The sequence below is a fragment of the Numenius arquata genome, chromosome 6, assembly GCF_964106895.1.
Source record: "Numenius arquata chromosome 6, bNumArq3.hap1.1, whole genome shotgun sequence".
NCBI classification, from domain to species: Eukaryota; Metazoa; Chordata; class Aves; order Charadriiformes; family Scolopacidae; genus Numenius; species Numenius arquata.
In genome coordinates, this window is record NC_133581.1 from 16,444,329 (window position 1) to 16,463,808 (window position 19,480).

The window sequence follows — 19,480 nt, forward strand, 5'->3', positions numbered from 1 at the left end:
ATACCTACGTCTGGTAGTAGGTGTACGGGAGTTTGCAATAAGGTCCCCCCTGCTTGCACCCTCCCCTCGTTCCCATTCCTGAAGCAGGCAACACAGGGACACTTGTGCTGCCAGCATCCCCTCCAGACCATGCTGCCCTTGCCACAGGTGATGGACACCCACGGGGAAGCAGGAGGTGTGGGCAATTTGTTTTCTTGCTTAAACCAAACATTCTCTCGTAATCATAACGAAGGGAGGGAGGCAACAGCACTTGGCAAAGCAACTTACACTAAGTGCATTTCACTAGAAATGTTTATACTCTGCTGCTGAAAAATCCACCAAGCAAAGCGATAGTGTGGTGTGGTGCTGGCGGAGCAGAGTTGAGGATTGCGCCCCGAGCCAGGACCCAGCCAGGGTGGGCTTGGGGATGTCACCAGCTCATCCTGGCAGGAGGCTCCCAGGGTCTCTCACATGGGGAAGTGGGTGGAGGGATGGCAGAAGGTGCATGGGGACCGCTTTGGGCTTCCTGCGCATGGCTCCACTTCAGACCACACACCCTTGAAAGCCTCATCTCTGCTGTCTCCTCTTGACCATTGGGGCTATTTAACCTTCAAGGACAAGTGTATAGATGGGGTTGGCATCTCCAATTAGTGTTGCAGGGCGAATAGGTATAATGCAATCCTGTGTGATGCAGGGGAAACTTTTTTATGGTGCTTCAGAAAGGCTCTGGTGGGAGAAGCAAGGGTTTTGTGCACATCCTGGTGTTCCTGGAGCAGGAGACCTCACAGGGTAGGACTCTTGGGACTGCTAAGCTAATTACTAATTACTACGAAGGTAAACACCCCCCCGCACCAAAAATACATAGAGCTTTTCAAAACAGCAGGTGGTATGCTTGCATAGCACACGCAGGCGTGCGTGTGTGTGCACACATGTATTTTTGTGCTGAGGGGGAAGCGAGTGCTTGGCTAAGTAGGTAGAGCCAAATGGCAGGTGATTCACATGCTACCCCCTATTTCTGGCACCACTTTGGTGGTGCCGCTTGAATCTCTTCATCAGCCAAAGAAAACAATGTCCAAAAAGGCCCTCGATGAAGCCCCAGTGGAAGCCCTGAAGTCAACAGGCAAAGGGTTAACCGAATTCCCAAGGCAGGTGGGAGCGCGAGTGAGCCTGGGTGATATCGCAGACATGTTATTTGAAAAGCTAAGAAATTGTGGAATTCCTCACCTAATCCAACTTCCCCACAGTTTAAAGAAAACTGCAACACAAGATACCGTTAGGGCCAAGGGAGACCCCCCACGAGCCTTTGCCCGCATAATCCATACGTGGGTATACGCATCGTTAGCCACCTCCCGTGGTGCTGGGCTTCTAACTCTTGGTGAGTTTGTTCCTGGTGAAGCTCGTGGGATGTAGCCCCTATGATCAACCTCCTAATGCCTCAACCCATACAAGCTGAAGGTGGCTCCTCCATCCCTGTGACACTGCTTGTGTGCAGTGCATGGCCTTCCATCACCCTGCAGTGGTCCCTCTGCCTTTATCTGAGCTCAGTGCCAGGACATGCTGCTCTTGCCATGGTAGCCAGAGAGCAGTTGAAACACCTACATGAACAAACGTTCGAAGAGACAACACAAAATTAGTGGAAATAATGCTCTCAACTTCAGCAGTCCCCAGGTTACAGCATCCCTAGTTATGAGAGGTGGCTGCGGTGAGCCTCTTCAGCTACGCAAATACCTGGACGTGATTAATGATTAGCGAGTGTAATTGCAGCAATGGAAAATTGTGTCCCTGGTTCAAATCTGCCTGCCACTCCTTCCTTCATTTTTCCAGGTGGGTTTCTTGCTGAGCCATCTCAGTCCACCAGGTAGATCTTCATGCAGAAGATTTTTTGTTTTGCCTGGAAGTAAGTTGCACAGAATTTTGTTTAGGTTTTTTTTTTTTTGCATTAAAGGCAACCATTTAAAATATGTACAGATCACACGGATGTTTTTTAGTCAAAACAAGCACAGTAACCACAAGAGGTGCCAGACTGGAACAACCTCTTCTCCACTAACCTAATCCAAAGGGAAAAAAATAGAAAAAGATGTTTTCTCGAGATAGAATGAATACTTTTGTCTCCGTATGTGATACAAGGAGAGAGAAAAATCTAGCAACAGATAGCAGGCATGCCCTAAAAGGGACTTTTAGAGGAAAGTTGCTTTCCCTTCAGGAAACCTTAGTGTTGAGGCTGCAGAATGATTTCAAGCCAGACGTGCTGGGTTCCACTCCAGGGCTCCCGTCATTGGAGGTGATGAGTGCCTGCAACTGCTGTTTCTTACAAGCTACTTTGGTGTCTCTTTCTGGGTGAACCTCGCTATTTCCAGTGAGTCAGCCCAGGGGCTTCAGGCTCATTCGGGCTGGCTGAGTACTACCCTCACTCCCTAATTAACATACATGAGAGTCATCTCATATGTGTCTGAGTCACTGGAGTGTTTCAAGAGCTCCCATCCCAATCCCTTGTTGAGACCCCACTCGTTTAGGGCAGCAGGTCCTGCCCCAAGCCAGAAGCGTCTTGGGTGGGGCAATTTTTCTGGGGATGCCTCACTGATCCCCCTACAATTGGGGCACAAAACCCCTCCCGTGGCTGATGCCTGTTTCATGGCTGCTTTCTCCCACCTACTGCCACCCTCGCCGTTCTGGGAGACCCACATGAAAGCAGTAATAGCACTGTCGGGGTATACAAAGTAAAAGATGACTCACTACGAAGCTTTTGCTCCCACCTTCGAGAGGCAACCAGATAGGGAGCAATCTCCTGGGAAAGGGGGTGGAATTTAAGTCAGACCAATTTTTTTCTGAAAACTTTTCAGTTAGTCTAAACAACCAGCTTGGGATGTTGGCATTTGGCTTTTAAATTAAGCATGCTTTTCTGGGCATGATTCTGCCAGCATAGCAATGGCCAAATCCAGGTTCTGGTCTTGGGAGTGAAAACAGCCCCAGATCCCCACAATAAAATAGGAAGCCAGCCCCTGAGCTTCAGCAATTGCTTTGGAGGGTCTGCCCTAGTCGATGGTAATTCACGGGGAGGCGAGAGCCAGGGAATGGTGTTAGCTTGCAAGTGAGTTGCATGATTTGCGCAAAGCTACCGCATAGGGCTGGGGCAGAGGAAATAGTTTCCACCACGCTTGGAGGGTTTCAGCAGTGGTTCCCACCTTCTGGGCTGCTGTTGTTCTCTCTGCCACTGCCACGTAGCCTCCAGTTACCAAATGTGCCAGCACCTGTGACCTACCTCTCTCTGCCCACCGGTTTCCAGCACCAGGATTGATCCTGTGCTGTTTTTAAAATACCATCTTCTGGGGGCGAGAGCATTGCAAGCTCTTAAGCCTAGAGGGAGGATGGAGCTCTCTTGCAGGCAGCAGTATCCCTGCATCCTGAACCTGTCTGCCCTGGGCAGAAACTCCACAGTTGTGGGGTGGGAGATGGAAGCGGTGCGAGGGCGAGGATATCCACACAATGCTGCAAGAGACACTCCGACTGGACACAACAGGCCATGGGGTGTGAGCACTTTGCTCGGTTTAACCTACCTGCTCCAGCCAACTTTGGCGTTCAGTGCCTGGCTGGGAAGGCATCGTTGCCACGCTGTTTACCCAAACAGCGGCTACTTCCTCACCTGCCTCTCCTCTGACTTTGCCATGGCACAGGCTGTGGGAAGTCAGCCTCCCAGCCACAGCCATTTTTTTTTATCTTACAAGATGCTCTGGTTGTCTCCAACAGACAACCACTTTCCCCTGGGGCTTCCTTCCAGGGGCTGTTCCTGGGCCCTGCAGCCACCCTGCTGCGGTTTGTGACTTTGTCAGGGAGGGAAAGCAAAGTGTGCAAGCCAGGATCCCAGGTGGAGCGAAGAAGGACAGCTCTGCGATGAGGTCAGGGGATCTGCAGCCCTGGTGCTGCTGCTGCCATGAGAGGTTCCCTGCAGGACCTTTGCCAGTGTGTTGAACCTCACTATGCCCTGGCGAGTGCCCAGGCAGGACACGTATACTGGTGCCCACATCTCTGCTGGGCTGTCCGGAAGATACATGCTTTGGTGATCAGAAATAGTGAGATAAAATGAATTTCAGAGCAGATTTTGTTACAGAGGCACGGTGTGGTAGCCAAGAGGAAAGGCATCACTCCAGAGCTCCCACCACCCTGGGGGATGAAGTCTTCTCTCACTTCTGCACTGGGCATAAGGTGTTGTCAAAAAGGGGAGTTGTATTAGCATGTGTGGAGAATATTATAGTCTAAGACTGGTGGAAATTTTAAAGGGCTGCTCATGTCTAAAATGGATTTGCTGACAGCTTGGCTGTGCCTGCTGATTTGGAGCTAACCTTAACAAAAGTCCAAACAAATAACTGCTTGAGGCATTTTGCACTGATTTTTTTTCCTTATTCCTTCGCTGAACCCATTGCAGCTTTCACCACCTCACCTTTCTGAATACTTGCCAGTTCTGGTTTACTGAGATCAAGACAGGCTCGGTATTTCAAGGAGTCACCCACATCACAAGCAAGTGCTGGCTCTCCTCTCAGATTTTATTTTGAGTAGCTATAGACTGGAAATACCAGGCTGTCTTGGGTCAAGGCATTGCCACCTAAAATCTGGGACTAGCTAACAGCACACAACATCGTCGGTAAGGCAGAGAGTGTCTTCTGCTGCAGAGCTGCATGAGATTTTTCTTCACCAGGAAGGAAGATTAATTGGAGAGCAAGTGCAGGGAGGAGGGAACAAGTATCTCTCTTTTCCTTCACAGGGATTTATTCTCCTTGTTTGATCCCGGCTTTGGGAAGGGAACAGTAACATCAACAGGCTGCCTGGACTGGTGGCAGAGTTCACTGACACATCTCGGCTGTGAGGGGCCTATGGGCTGCAAAACAGGGTTGTTTTCCAGCAGAGATCTTCACTGACCGTGCCTCATCCGTGTATTGCTTTGCTTTGCAGAGGAGCCCTTCACAGCAATAGCATGACTCCCCAGTGGCTCCCACACTCCCTCTTTGTAGGGTGTAAATACTCACTGACAACCTCACCTTCTTCTCAGGGTACAAAGCAGAAAGAGGGGCAATGTGTCTGGAGCAGCAGTGAGAGCATCAGACACACAGGAAGCCTCAAATACAAGTTCTGAGTGGAGAAAGGGGGATTTTCTACATGCCATCCCAGACGTTGGGGTGAGCAACCAGGTCCCACTGAACAAGCTTCACCTTCCATTGATTCAAGTGATGTAAATCTTTTGTGACAACAAATGAACTGTCCCGCTGAGCAGTTGCCTTTTGCCCACCAAACACCACTCCAGTCCTGATGGCCTTAACTTCACCTTCCAGGCATTAAATCTATAAGGCGTTTGGCCACTGTTCATCATGAGGACTCTTCTCACACCCACCGTCTTGGTTGTCACCAAGTCTCTCTCAACCTTTTTCCGGGTAAGTACAGTGAGCTTCTTTGCTTCCTGGTAGAAAGGCAGGTTTCAGGCAGGTCAAGTCACTCCTGCTGCTCTTTTCTGCTTCTTCATGGAGCTCCCTTTCATCCCTGATGTATTTAGTGGTGAAAATGTGGCCCATTGTTTTTTATCAGGTTTGCAAGGGGTGTTAATCAGCCTGTGGTTGTGCTCATCATCCACAACATCTTCCTAACACTCAGTGCTCTGCTTTCCCTACATAACCTCACTCTGCAAGTGATTTAATGACATATTTATCTCATCCACATCAGGATCCCCTCGTGGGCTTGTCCTAACTCAATCCCAGAGACACCTGACTTAGTTACATTACTCTCTCTAGTTTCTGATCTGCGTAGACACAAGTTGCAAAATTGCCCATTGGTGCTTAAAGAACCTTAGTTTAAAAACCTGGGGGATCCACATGGTTAGAAGGGGACCGGGCACAAGTCTTTGCTGATGTGCATTTGGGTAACTAATTATATTTCTATTATTGTATGAGAGTGGAGAGGTCCCCCCACTACTGAGGCATTTGATGGAGAAAAATTTAGACCCTTTTCCTAAGATAAGAAGCTGTTATAGATACTGCCATATGTTAAGTCTTTAATTCACTAAAGTAATACAAATTAGCTGTGTGCTGCTCTGTTTGGCCTAAATTCAAATGAAGCTCTGCCTAAAACACTCAAGCTTCCCGCAGCTCCCAGCCCGCCAAGTCCCTCCTGGCTCCAACACCGACATGAGGCACAAGGACTAAGCTGGTGCTGGGTTGGAGGTATAAATTGCTTTGGAAATAAAATGTTACAGGAATGATTCCTTAATAATTGAATTGCAGAAATTAGTTGAGTTGGAAAGCAATTGTGAGAGCCCAAACCTAGAACTGAGTTAATGGCAAAATTTCACTTGGCAGCTTAGAGTGGGTGCTGCAGAATGACCTGTCTAAGAGGCTCAAGCATGTCCCTCAGTGGGGTCACGATCTCTGGCTCATCCGGTACCCAAGGTCTCCAGAGGGATTCATGGCAGAGCCATTCTCCCATCCTTTCACAGCTGAGCATCACCAGGCTGGTGGCTAAGCCAGGGTGAACCTTTGTTTCAGTGCCCTATCGCTCCAGCCAGGGTTTAATATATATTTCCCGGCACTTCCCAAGCCATCCCGGTGCATAGCTGGAGCTCTGAGTGCTCCCTCTGCTGGCTACAACATCATTTCATAACCCCTCGTTAGGGCCTCATCCTTGCTGGGAAGAGATTTCGGCTGTGGTAATGGCTATGCCCAACAGGAGAATATCTGATCAAAGCTGTGTCACGGCTGAGGAGGAGGACCGTGATGCCATCAAATGCCTTGTGAGCAGGAGGGAGTGAGGATTTGAGTACCAGCCCAGTGATAATGCTGGTTGGGTAGATGTCCCAGCTTTGTTTGAAACATTAATATTTATACTCTGTGCTCTGGCAGTCCTTCAGTGCCAGGGCGAGCCGGAAGGGCCCAGGCTCCTTGGGGCAGGAGATTGTTGTGGACCTAAACGTAGGTCTTCTAAAAAGGGGATTTCTGTCTTGAAAACACATGCCCATCTGATCCAAAACACTCCATAGGTACATGCTGCATCCGAGGAAACGCTGGGCAGGTAAAGTTTCCCCAGAGCACAAGGCAGGGTGATAATTGGACTGGCAATGAGGGTGCTCTGGGGTGTGAGAGCCAGGCTGGTAGACCCAGCTTCAAGACCTGTGTTCAGAAACACAATCAAAATCCTCCTTGCAGAAATACCACCTTTATAAAAAGACCAGAGCAAGAGCAGAGGCAACCCAACTCATCATCACTCCAGGTCACTGGCCACGATGATGAGAGCTGGCATCACCATCTGGAAGAGCCCATGAGTCAGTGGGTTTGCTCACAGTGCTCCAGCCATCTCCTTGCTGACCCAGCTCCATTGGTTCCCATAGTCTTGGTGCTAAGTCTTACTCCAGCATCACAGCTCCAGCGAGTTTTCCTCCAAATTCTTACATGGTTTGTATTTATTAATCTTTCCTGCCCTGTTTCAAGGGTTCCCTGGTGCCCATGCCACTTTGCCCTGCCCTACACTGTGCTGCCTGGCAGCTACAGGCAGGGCTGCTGGATCCAGCTGTGGGCTGCCTGGCGCTCCATCCCCTGGCAGCAGCTGGGACTGCAGAAGAAGGGGAAGCTGTCACAGGAATCTGGCTTCAACAGATTCCCAGCATTTTTGTGGTGCCCTATTTCAGTGACAGAGCCACAGATAATTGCTTTGCTCTGAACAGATATGTGAAACCTCAGGATCTTTTCCAGGTTGTGAGGACTGTGAAGCCCAACAGGAGAGGATGAATTCCTCAGGAAAGGCTCCAGAAACTAAAGCTGCACACAGGCTAAAGGAGAAAATCAGGATGTAAAAAGCCTTTTTGGAGATGAAGAAGGCACAGTGATGCGAGGTTAGCAAGGGCCAAGGCAAATGGCTTGAAAGCTGCTCCGAGACCTATGTTCTTAAATGGTACACACAGCAAAACGGGGCAGTCAAAGCAATGGCTCCGTGGGGTGAAGATTAAGGGAAAGCATCTCGAGAATGACACTGGGGCTCTGTAGTCAAAACCATAAAGGAAAAATGGGCATGACGTCAGTGCTCGGTGCCACTTGGTGTCCTCGGGGTGAGGTCAGTGATCTTGCAGGAGCAAAGGAGCTGCTGGAGGAGTGCTTTCTGAGAAGCTGTTCTCAGAGAAGAAGGTAGTCCTCCCGCCTCCTTGGCACAAGCCAGGCTGATCCAGGTGCTCCTACCCCACCCCGGCTGCATGAGTTGGATGTCAACCTCATCCCCTCCCCACCACCTCTTCCTCCCCACCAGGAAGCACCCACGCTTCGGTCGGCCAAAACACACGTGAGTGCACAGGGAGGCACTTTGGATACCTGCCTTGTAACACTTGCACTGGGACCAGGTCTGAAAAATAGCCTGCCTACATTTCATCAGAATTTTGTGGGGTCAGTTTTTTTTTCTCATTTGGGGTTGGAATTCATTATTTCAGGACAAGGTGTCTGTGTTTGTAAAAATGTGGCCAGGTTTAGCTTGCAGATGTTTAAAAAGTGACTGAAAATGCAATTTCAGAGGCAGGAGAGGAGCATGCTGCGATTTGCACCCTGGATGTGCATTTACTAGGCATGGGTCAGGTCTCGAGCTGTTTCACCATGATTTCTCTCTCAGCACTGAAATCAGCGGAAGCCCAGTGAACAAGACACCATTTATTGAGGATAAGTTTTAAAAATCCTCACAAATGTTCCCATATCAGATAGGAAAAGTTGGAAATTTAGGTGTGCAAGATCTGCCAGCAGGCATATCTGTAGAACCAGGACCCTGCTGGGTTCCAGCCTCCAAAGCAGAGGAGGTTTCTGATAAGTGGAAAAAAGGGTAGAATTTTTTTCCATTGAAACTTCCACAGAATGGTTTATCGTCAATGTAGGGTGGGTGGTGTCATTTATATTTGATTTTCCGTTTTCTGATTAGAAAAGAGGAAGCTGTGTTATTTTCCAACAAAAAGTTACATTTCAGAAGTTGGCAGTTCTCTAAAACACCCCCACCCCCAAAATCCAGCATTGCAAAGCCCAAATGACAACAGCCTGGAAATCAAAAGCCAAATTTATTTCTGTTATCCATTTTCTTCCAAAATCTGAAAACATTTTGTGGGAAATTTCAGTGTGAGCAACCGTGCGCATCCAGGAAATCCTGGCATTTACCAGGAGAAAAAAAAAAGCCATTTTTTGGCTGGCTCTTTCAGCACCAGAAAGGAGCTTGGAGGAGCCCAAATGCTTCATCCACCTCCCACCGCCATTCTTGAAGCTGGCTGGGGATGGAGGGAAAGGATTAAGGCTCACATCATTTCCTTGTGTGCTCCTACGGACTTTGCTTTGCTTCCCATTATTGTCCCGGGTTTGCTCCTGCCTGCTCTGCCCAACAGAACCGGGAAGGATGTGAGAGCCAGCCTGGCAATTGGCTTGGAAAAAAAAACGACCTCTTTCCTCCCTGCCGCATGCAGGAATAATTCACCCAGAAACAATGTGCTAGCAGTGACTTTCCAGATCAATTTATAGCCTGACCTGGTGCTTTCCTCCTTCCTAGGGTGAAAGAAGAAGGAAGAAGGGCTATTTTTTGTTCAAAATAAGTGTCTTTGGTGAGGTTGATCTAAATCAGATGGAATTTGGGGTGTTAACACTGAATCTGCTCAGTGCATGCTTTCCAACTCATCATCACTGCAAGTCAGTTACTAAGAAATCACTCTGCAGATAAGGAGAGAGGCTGTAGTAAGCAGGTTTAGAGTTTCCTAAAAAGCTGATAAGATGGTTAAAAAAAATAAAACCCAGGATATACCCTGGATCTTTCTTATATAAAGTGAATCTGTGAGTTCCCAGGGTAATAGACAGTGTTCTTCTATTTGTGGCTTCCCGGAAAAGGAAATAATACAGTCGTATTAGTTCCGGGAAAGTGGCAGCCTTCCCTTCCTCTCCAGATAAGCCAGAGCAGTGCAGCCCATCCAGCAACCTGGAGGACATGGTCTGTCACCCAGCCACCACGGACCCCACTGGTTGGTGCCCCACAGCAGCTCCCTTCCATTCCCTTCTCTGTGGGCATCGATCCCCTTTCCTCAAAACTGGAGTGGAGCCCTTTTGGGTAAGGGTTCACACATGCAGAAAACGGGCAACTTTGGTCCTTTCTTTTCTAGGCAGTGTTAACAACTCAGCAGCCCAAAGAATTTGTCTTGCAATCCCCTCTGTGGCTCAGCTTTCAATTCTCTATTCAAGCAGCATGAATGAACTGAAGCCTTTATTTGCATTCTCTTCAAATTGCCCTCCACCGCTAGCATGAGACCTTTGGAAGTTTGTTGCAAGAGTAGCAGAGCCAAGATATTTTAGCTGGGCATGATGCCCCACTGCTACCGCAAAAATCACTTCAAAGCAACTGCTGAGTCAGAATAAAGGAGGTTGGATGTATTTGCTTCCCAAAGATCACAATGCAAAGCTGGTCAGGAGGGGAAGCGGGAAGGGAGGTCAATGGATGCAGCATTCCCTGTCCCTGAGTCACTTCTCCTGCAGGAATCCATAAGATCTGGCATCTCCCAAGCACATCTGACAGCAGGGAATGGCCTGGGCAAGTGCACAGGGCTTTGAGGGGGGCTTTATAGAGAAATCGCACCCTGGAACACATTTAAGGACACTCTGGGCTGTTGCCTATCCTTAGGTTTGGGTGGGGTAGGGGGCTAACGTTGCACACCTTGCCACAGCACAAGATCAGTGAGCCGGCAGCATCACGTTTGCAAGCCGAGGAGCCATGTGCTCCAGTGTGGAAAGTGTGTAGGGTTGCCTTCAGGCTTCCTTCCCTGGGTCCCAGAAAAAAGGGGAAAAAGTACCTTTGTTCTCCTTTGGCCTTCACCTTGCTGCAACTTTTTAAAAGTGAAGAGCTGGCCCTGTCCAAGCCCTTCATGTTATTTTCAGTTATGGAAAGCAAAGTGTATTCATAAGGGCTTTTTTTTTTTTAAGGTTTTCTTCCACTTTTAAACTGATGCAGTATTTTCTCCTGCACCTCCTGGAGAGCGGTGCAGCTCACTGTATGCCATACACCTTCAAGATAGCTCTTGCTTTGGGGAGGAAAGGAACAACAGCAGCTGCATGTGCTCTGCATAGAGCTCAGACTGCCTGGGTCGCCAGAGCAGACGTGGGGCCATCCCTTCCTCTCCTACCCTGGGTGGTCACCCCCCCTCTTCCCTTCTCCATCGAGGCACCTGCTGTGTCTTCTTCTCAGGAGGCACAGAAACAGGGGAATAGTGGGGAATGGTCATCATGACCCCTTTCTACTCCTCATCCTTCTCTCTTCAGCTCCTCGTCCTTCCCTTTTCTGCTCCAGCCCCAGCTAATCACCAGCTGGGCCCCCAGTATATCTGGACCCTCATCTCACTTAGCATCCAAACCTGCTGCAAAAATAGCAGACTGCATCTTGAGCTGGGTAGAAGAGGGTGGTCCTGCCCCATCTTAAGATTTCAAAACAATTCCCACTCTGTGTTTCCTGAAACCTCCTGGAATTTTTCAGCAGAAGAAGAGTCCACCCTGGGGTAGCCCAGAGCCTGGCGGTTAGCATGTGGTCTTGGGCAATCGGGCACAAAGGATGAAATCCCCGCTCTGATGCCTGCAGAGCGGGCACCTGAACCTCCCACGTCCCTTTATCCCTTCAAATTCTGCCTTGCTAAATCCAGTCTGGTCCTGCGGTAAGTGCTGATTTTGATGAATCAACATTTTCCAGCGAAAAACATGGCATTTGCAATTTCCCAACCCGTCCTAATTGAGAGCATTCAGAAAAAGCAAACAAACAAATGAGCAAACCAAACAATGGCACAGGGCAAAAAACGAGCTGGGCATCTCTGAAGAGCTGTCTTTGCCCAAGCATTGTTGCTGGGATGGGAGTGCCAGCAGATAAACAACTCTGGGACAAACACAGGAACCACCATGCTCTGCTGCAGGAGCTCGACCTTGCTGCAAGTGACTGCTGGTCCCTTTAGTGCTGAACGCATGTAGACTGTCTCTGAAATGCAAGATGCATCTCTGATATTATGAATGAGAGCTCCAGACTCTGGTCTGTGCCTGTCCTCAGTATGACCCATGTGCCCCATTTCTAGAGAAGCTAGAGATATCTCCACAGATATATTGCTATATCCCTCTTCTCCCAGCTGTTTCCATCACCACTATGCAGCACTTGGATAAGTGCAAGTACCAGTCTGGCAGTCAGGCACTCAAGGCTCCTCCTACATCACCTCTTTCTCTTCCAGTAGTCATGCTTCCAACCTTTCCCATCAGCAGACTTGTACAATTTTGTCAGATAGGTACAGACAGAAATCTCAGATTTGCACTAGAAATTTTCAATCTTGTTCCAGAAGAGCCTGCTTTCCATGGAACCCTGATGCTTAGTGCAGGATCTTGGTCCTAGGTGATGCAGGACAAGTCCAGGCGACTCCAACAAGCCTTGGATTTTCAGCTGTGGCAGGGAGTACTTCTCTTGGATGTGCTTTCCCTCCAGACTGTACAAGCAGACCCAACAGCAGCATCTCTTCTCTGCCTTTGGGCTTAGGGTGGCATCATCTTGGGGTGGATGGATGGATGGGATTGCTGGAACCCCATTGCATGCCTGAATATGATGGTGGCCTTACCATGAGAAATATCTCTGCTATTTTTATTGCAGTAGCACCAGTCCTGATCTCATTGGGCACCAGGACAGGTAGGAGAACTGTTTCTAAGGAGACCCCTATAGACACCACTGGAGTTATATACTGTGAGGTTTGGTGGGAGCCAAGTAGCTCAGAAACAGCAAATGTCTTGCCATGTGTTCCTAACCACAAGATTTTGGCCCAAGGCTCCCTGTCACGGTGGAAAGCTCTGCTGCTGGGAATATTCAGGAGGGTCCAGAGGAAGGGGTAATGGAGAGGGATGGAAAGGTGGTCAGGGGAGCAGCAACAGCAGAGCAGCACTGGTGTGGCAGCTGCAGGAGGGACCCCCTGTCACAGGTTCTTGGATACGTCAAGGAAGCCCATACGGATGGTCACCATGGGGAATCACTGGTGCTTTCTGATTTCCTATTTTATGGTTGTGACTTCTCAGCAGCTCTTCCAGCTGCTTTTCCAGCCTTTCAGTTTGCAGTGGTTTTTGCCAGTTTTGTGCTCATGATAAGAATAAAAGCAATGCATCCTGGCAGGTATGAGATGGCAGCTTCCATCTGCACAGCTCCGATGGAGGCAGTTGAATCTAGTTTGTGAAAACAGGCTGTTAAAACCACAGCCTCCTCTCAGACCAGTGTTCAAAATTTGCCACCAGCAAAATGCAGCCCCGGCCACTGCTGCCACCTCTGCCAGGCTGTGCCCATCTCATGGGGACCTCCTGCATGGCTTCCACTACACAGGCATGGGAGACCCTCAGCAGAGGGTACATGAGTCTTCCCCATGTTCCCTGCCATCCCAGCCCGTTCACATTGATGTGACAGGTTTTTCTCCCAGAAAATGGTCAATTTGGGGCCAGATATTCAAAAGAGGTTTGCAGCAACAGGATCAGGGATGCTGCCCTGGAATGCCCAGCTCTTGGATGATACACTCAAAACTCCTTTTGAATGAAATCTGCTTTCTGCACACAACTTGTCAAATACTTGAGAGCAACAAGCACGTCCCACAGCAAGGACTCTGCCTGGGCCTCCCACAAGCAGAAAGGGGAACTGGACACATTTTCTAAATTGGTCATGGCTGTCGTCCATGATTTTTCTGGGTACAATTAATAGGTGACTTAATTCCTTGCTTAATCTGAACTGTTTCCATTACGCAGCTGAGGAAGTTCGGTCTCCCAGCTGCCTCACTATATTTGGGCTGTGAACTGCAGGAAGCTGATCAGCATGACATTGCCACAGATATTCCACTGTAACATTTCCCTAGAAAGAGAAATCTCGTTAAAACCTCTCTGCCCTCTTCTCCTCGCCCCCTGGGTACTGCGGTAACAAGCTCTGTGTACACGCTCCGGTGCTGCATAATTCTCCTCTCTACCTCCCTCCCTCCCTCCCAGGGAGTTAATTTGGACAGCAGAGTGGTGTAACATGTTGGGTGGCTCCAGGACCTTTTAAAACTGCCTTAACCAAGCACAGATGATGACACCCTAAAGTCAATCTCAGTGCCCCCTCCCCAAGCTGTGGATGCATGAGCTGGCACAGTCCTTCGAATAGATCCACAATGTTTATTCAATTGCTTTGAAGGTGCAGTAGCGTAAGTGCGTTTTTCTGCCTGTGGCCTGCAAGCTCTCTGCTGCTGGCCGCGCTGCTAGTTGCAGTAGTTTTCCAGTTGGTAGAGGGAGCATGTGTTGTGGCAGCATTGCTCAACGATCCCTCGCTTCACTTTCTCAAACTCCTCCTGCTGGAAGGGCAGCTCTCCCACCTCACCATGCAAGGGACCGCTCACTGCCAGGGAAGAAAAAGACAATCCATGGGACATCACACAGCATCAGACCCGGCTGTTGCACCCTGCAGAGACCCCCTTTGCAGACACCAGATTTTTAAGCCAGAGTTGGCTGGAAAATGGGGAAGAAGTTGCAATGGTTTCCCCAGGTTGATGCTGCTTGTAGCACCTTCAGGCTCTGTGTTTGCTGTGCCAAGTTAACCCTATGGTGCTTAGAAGGAGCTGAGCTGAGTGGATATCAGCAGTGTGAGGGACAAGGGCTTTATTGAGGCAGGCATGTGGAAAAGAAGAGAAACCCTGCACCCTCCCTGCAGCTAGTAAATAAGATAGTAAAATGGGCTTGTCTGCTCCAGAGAGACGAGTTGTTTGGGATTGCAGAACCCCTCTGGGAGTTACCCGCTCTTCTGGGAGCCTGGACAAACAACTGGGACGTCTGTGGGATTGCAAGGACCGTCCAGTCCTGGGGCTGGAATCATTTCCCAACTGGTCCTGAACAGCCTGCTCCTGTTGGCTGTCTGCATGTAGCCCCAGGCTGATGGCAAAAGTGTTTGTGTATGTCCGTGTTCACAGCTGGGGATGAGTTTTTAGAAGGAATGATGAATTGGGGCATTTGGACAGAGACAAAATTCAACAGAAAGTCTCATTTGCTGGTGGGGACTTGAAAACTTGTGGACAGAACTGTTCAGGTTTTAGCTGCCCAATGAAAATATACAAAATGGAAAATAAAACAGAATTTTTCCTGTAGGAGGAAAAGAGTCCCTAACAACAAAACGAAAATGCCTGGAAAGCAAGAATGAGATGAGGTTTCTAGGGCAATATGAAAGTACAGCACAAGATGCAAAATCCCCAAGCCCCCAAAGCACGATGCAATGAACAAGGCACAAGAGTAACAAGAAATCATTATGCTAGCATGCTGGGAGGAAAATTTAGGAAAGGTTTAGTCCAACATTAAAGAGGAGAGGAAACAGCTAGTCAATGTTTTGTGATTTGCTTGTCTTCATCCTTTAAGCCAGCTGTGAGCAGACTGCAAAAACAACCAGCTTGTGTGACAAAGAGGTGGTGGCTCAGGCAAAAATCCTGGAACAAGAGGTGGAAAGTCCTCAGATACTTTCAAACTGGTTGGCTCTGATGAAATTCTCAATGCAGTATTTAGGGAATTGGCTAACAAAACTTCCAACCCATTCATGGTGGTCATCAGAAACAAATCATCAGAGAAGGGAGCAACTAGCAGCCCAGCTGGCTATTTAAAAAAAATCATAGCAAACCCTCTGCTATGACATTACCTTGCTTCACCTTCCAAAGACCTCTAAGGCTATTTCAGGGGATGGTTGCTTGCGCAAATGAAGGAAATGGATCCAAATGAAACCAGTGTGTGATGGGAAAAGAACTGGTGAAGAGGCATATCATAGTCAGTAGAGGTTAAGTAATGGTCCATCTTAAAATGTTAAAACGACTGGGATTTGGCATGGGTCTTTTCTACATCTATTCAAAGTCTTCATTAGTAGCTTGGAGGACAGAAGAAAGAGTGTACGTCCTGGATTCATAGAGGAGCTAAAGCTGAGAAGAACTACAGGTACCCATCTCCAGGAGAGATATTATCCTTGCATTACAGCTGGAACATACCAGGTCCTGGCCCCATCTAGATACAGACACCATGTTGAAGGGCAGCTCTCTGGACTGCCTCATCTCACCTGCACTGCCATGCAGACAGAAAGTGCTGGACCAGGGGGGCAGTGACCTGGCACTGAGGGGGTGTGGGCAGGGCTGTCATCTCTTCCTGCCTCTCAGCTCTTGCACTTGTCAGTAGTACAGGAGTCCTGAGGAGGGGAACAAAAGCAGCCCCACCAACATTTCACCACCATTAAATAAGAGACAATATAAAGCTCTGGGGGCTGCAAGCCTCTTGAAGGGCAAGATTAGCACTAAAAACTACGTTTGAAACTGCAGAAACACTGAAAAGGTGGGATGCTGTTCAGTAAGAAATGGGAAACATGGTAAAGGTAGGCAGGAAGACTGCATTGCACATCCAGGACGAGGGTCTGACTGTGGTAGCAGTCCTTCAAGGACTGCTTCTCCACCCAAGGGAGGGCCAAGACATCCAAGGAAGTCAGTGATCACTATCAGTCAACAGTGCAGTGTTGATTTGAAAAAGGCAAACCACCTGTGCAGTCAGGAACATGGTGTGAAAAACATGCAATATCATTAATCCAGTGTGCTCACTCTACTTGGCACTGGCAAGGCCTCAGCTGATGTCCTGTGTGCTTCTCCAGGCATCACCAGTCAGTAAAAGGATGCAGATCAAATGCAGAACAATTTGCATGGACAGAGACCTAGAAAATATGACCTAAGAAGGTAGTGGAGGGATGTAGAGGGGATTTAGCTGAGACCAGGTTAAAACTAGACATAGAAATAATCTTCAAATATTTTGAAAAGCAGCCACAAAGAAGAAAAGAGTAGACTCTCGAAGAAGACAATAAATAATTTATAGCAAAGGATGTTCAGATTAGATATTGGGACGAAACACTCGAGAAGATGGTTAGTTAAGCATGGGAACAGGCAGTTTCAGAAGGCAGAAGAAGCTTCCTCATTGGAGGTTTTTATGAATATACTAGACAAGCATGGGTCAGGAATAGGATGAGGACAACTGATCCTGTCTCAGGGCAGAAGGAGGCTTCCTGGCTTCATTCCACCTTTATTTTCTATGAACGCTCCCAGGCTGGTGTAATGGCCACAGAAAAAAATGGACAAGTTTGAGTTTTCAGCCACAATTCCTTTTGCCTCATAAATCGTCTTTCCCTGCCTGCCATCCCACCTGCCTTTTCAACCTGAAGAGCTTTTCATTGGAAATGTGATTTTGTTGGTATGTTAAAGGTATTCCTGGCATTCCCCATCACGGACATTCCTGGTGTCACCGTCAAAGATAGGCGGTTGTTGCCTTTTGCATCGCATAGCATACAACTGCGTTCAAGGTCAGCCTGACTTACCTAGAGGCTGCTCAATGTCCCGTCGGGCTTTTGGGGAGTAGAAGAAACCCCTCTCTCCACACACCAGGTAGAGAGCCTCCACCAGGTGGGAGCCGCAGAGGTGCTGGTTGGCAGCCGCGTGGCTAGTCCCAGGGCCAGAAAGAGCGAGAAGGGCCAGGAGAGGCAGTGATCGGATCCAGAGAGCCATGGTGATCAGGGTGAGGCCTAGGTTTAAGAGACAGAGGAGACACAGGGAGGTCTAGGAGGGAGAAACAGGTTGTCATCTTATGCCTGTGAAAATGAGATCAAAGTAGTAGATGGACCTTCTAAAGATGACATAGCTTGAGAGAGAAGGAGAGCTTTCTGCATCAGGCTTTACAAGTCGCAGTAAGTGGCTAATGATTATTACCAGAAGTACATCTCCATCCACATGTTCACATCAGTCCTGGCCTCCCTGTTATCTTCCCCCAAACAGCCAAACTAGACTGGAAGAGCCATCCCACTGAGCCCTGTAGCACACATGCACAGGAGAGCTGAGATCAGCAGACGTTTTCAGAGGAAAAACCCTCTCTGCCAAGTCAGAATGGGCTGTTATTTATGATGGCCCAAAACCAGCACAATGTGCTCAAAGACCAGAGGACACCTCATTTTCTTGGAGTAGCAAGCCAGCACTTGTCACCACCAGCTACATCAACTCAAGAAAACAGCTCTGCAAAACAGGTAGAACCCAAAAGGGCGGCAATCAGACTTACCCAAAGAAGTGGCAGCAAGAGATGGAGAGAAGTTTGCTCTGAGAAATGAAGACTGTTTGGTTGGTAGTGATATCCCCATTCTTTCTTTCCCATATTTATATGTTTTACATTAGCTCAAGTGACACAAGAGCGAGTGTGAGCCCCACCTCCTCGATGACAGTCCAGCCAAAATTTTTGCTGCTTGTGCACATTAATTTCCCTCTATGTAGCATCAACAGATCTTTATGCAACTTAAGATAGAAGCAACAGTTTGCAGTTTCCAACTCATTTCATCTGACCTATTTTTGCTTCCTTGAAGCTCTGTCCTGAGCCATCAGTGACCCTTTTAGCAGGAGATAATGATGCTATTACATCTGCAATGATTACTAATGACACTAATGCTGGCAATAGGCACTGCTGGCATTGAGGTGGCTCAACAGCTGTTTCTGAAATGTAAATTAAAGGCAAACATGTTAATCTGTTTGATTAATATCACCTTGGAAAGTATGCAGTGATGGGACCAAGTTGTCGGTGAGACCATGCTACTGTCAGGTGTTCAAGGAAGGAAAACACATTACTGTGCTGAGGCTATCTGCGGCCCCACTCACTGGCCATGCAGTGCACAGCAAGAGGCACGCATCCACAGCTTGGGCTGGGGGAGGAATAATATTTTGCAGGAGACATTGGGTAACTCCAGCTCAGCACGGGGTCAGAGTTAGAGCATTTTAAATTTTGTATGTGAAATTTTGTATGTATGTCTTTCCCTCTTCACCCACTGAAAGGCAGGTCCCTTCCTTCATCTGCCAGGTGCTCCTTCAAATTCCCGTTTGGGTGTAAGCAGACCAGAGACTCAGTCTCTCCTGTTTACAGGTGAGAGCTCAGAGCACCTCAGCTCATATCTCTGGGGCTCTGCCCGAAATTGTGTCTTTGACACCAAGAAACATTTCTGGTAAATCCCAGTGAAAACCATGAGATAGCTGATTATCTCCATTCTGGCCAGTAAATTCACTTTTAATAGGAGATGATGGGTGAGGGGTGATCCACTGTCTTTCATTTGTCTGATTTTGGCAACAGAACTAGCTTGCTCTCTCTTTCACATTACCCCATTTTTTGATACCTCTGGTGCTCAGCTTTTCTGCCACCAATAGCAAGCTTGCACCTTTTTCTGTTTAAAGTATAATTTTTTTTTCCCCTGCCTGAAAAGGCCTATTTTAAATGATGGGGATGAGATGATCTTTAAACTTCCCGTTGGTCTCAATTTTGAGACTACAAGTGCTCAGCACTATTGAAAAGGAGACATTTTCATCTGTTTGAACTCTGCTGCTTGTTTAATTTAGAATAAGCCTGATTCTCCATTCACAGTATAAATCAGAAGTTCACCAAAATCAGCAGAATGCCTTGAGACTCAAACCAGACCC

General features: G+C 48.2%; 1 protein-coding gene across 1 annotated transcript; it reads right to left on the reverse strand.

Annotated features, from left to right (window-relative positions):
* Window positions 1–14,233: 14,233 nt before the first annotated feature.
* On the reverse strand, window positions 14,234–18,162 carry INS (insulin). The gene is made up of 3 exons (XM_074149843.1): window positions 18,084–18,162; window positions 17,353–17,556; window positions 14,234–14,370 (listed from the first exon to the last, which is right to left on the reverse strand). Exons 1-3 carry the CDS (start codon window positions 18,160–18,162, stop codon window positions 14,234–14,236), a joined length of 420 nt encoding a protein of 139 aa, XP_074005944.1.
* Window positions 18,163–19,480: the final 1,318 nt, after the last annotated feature.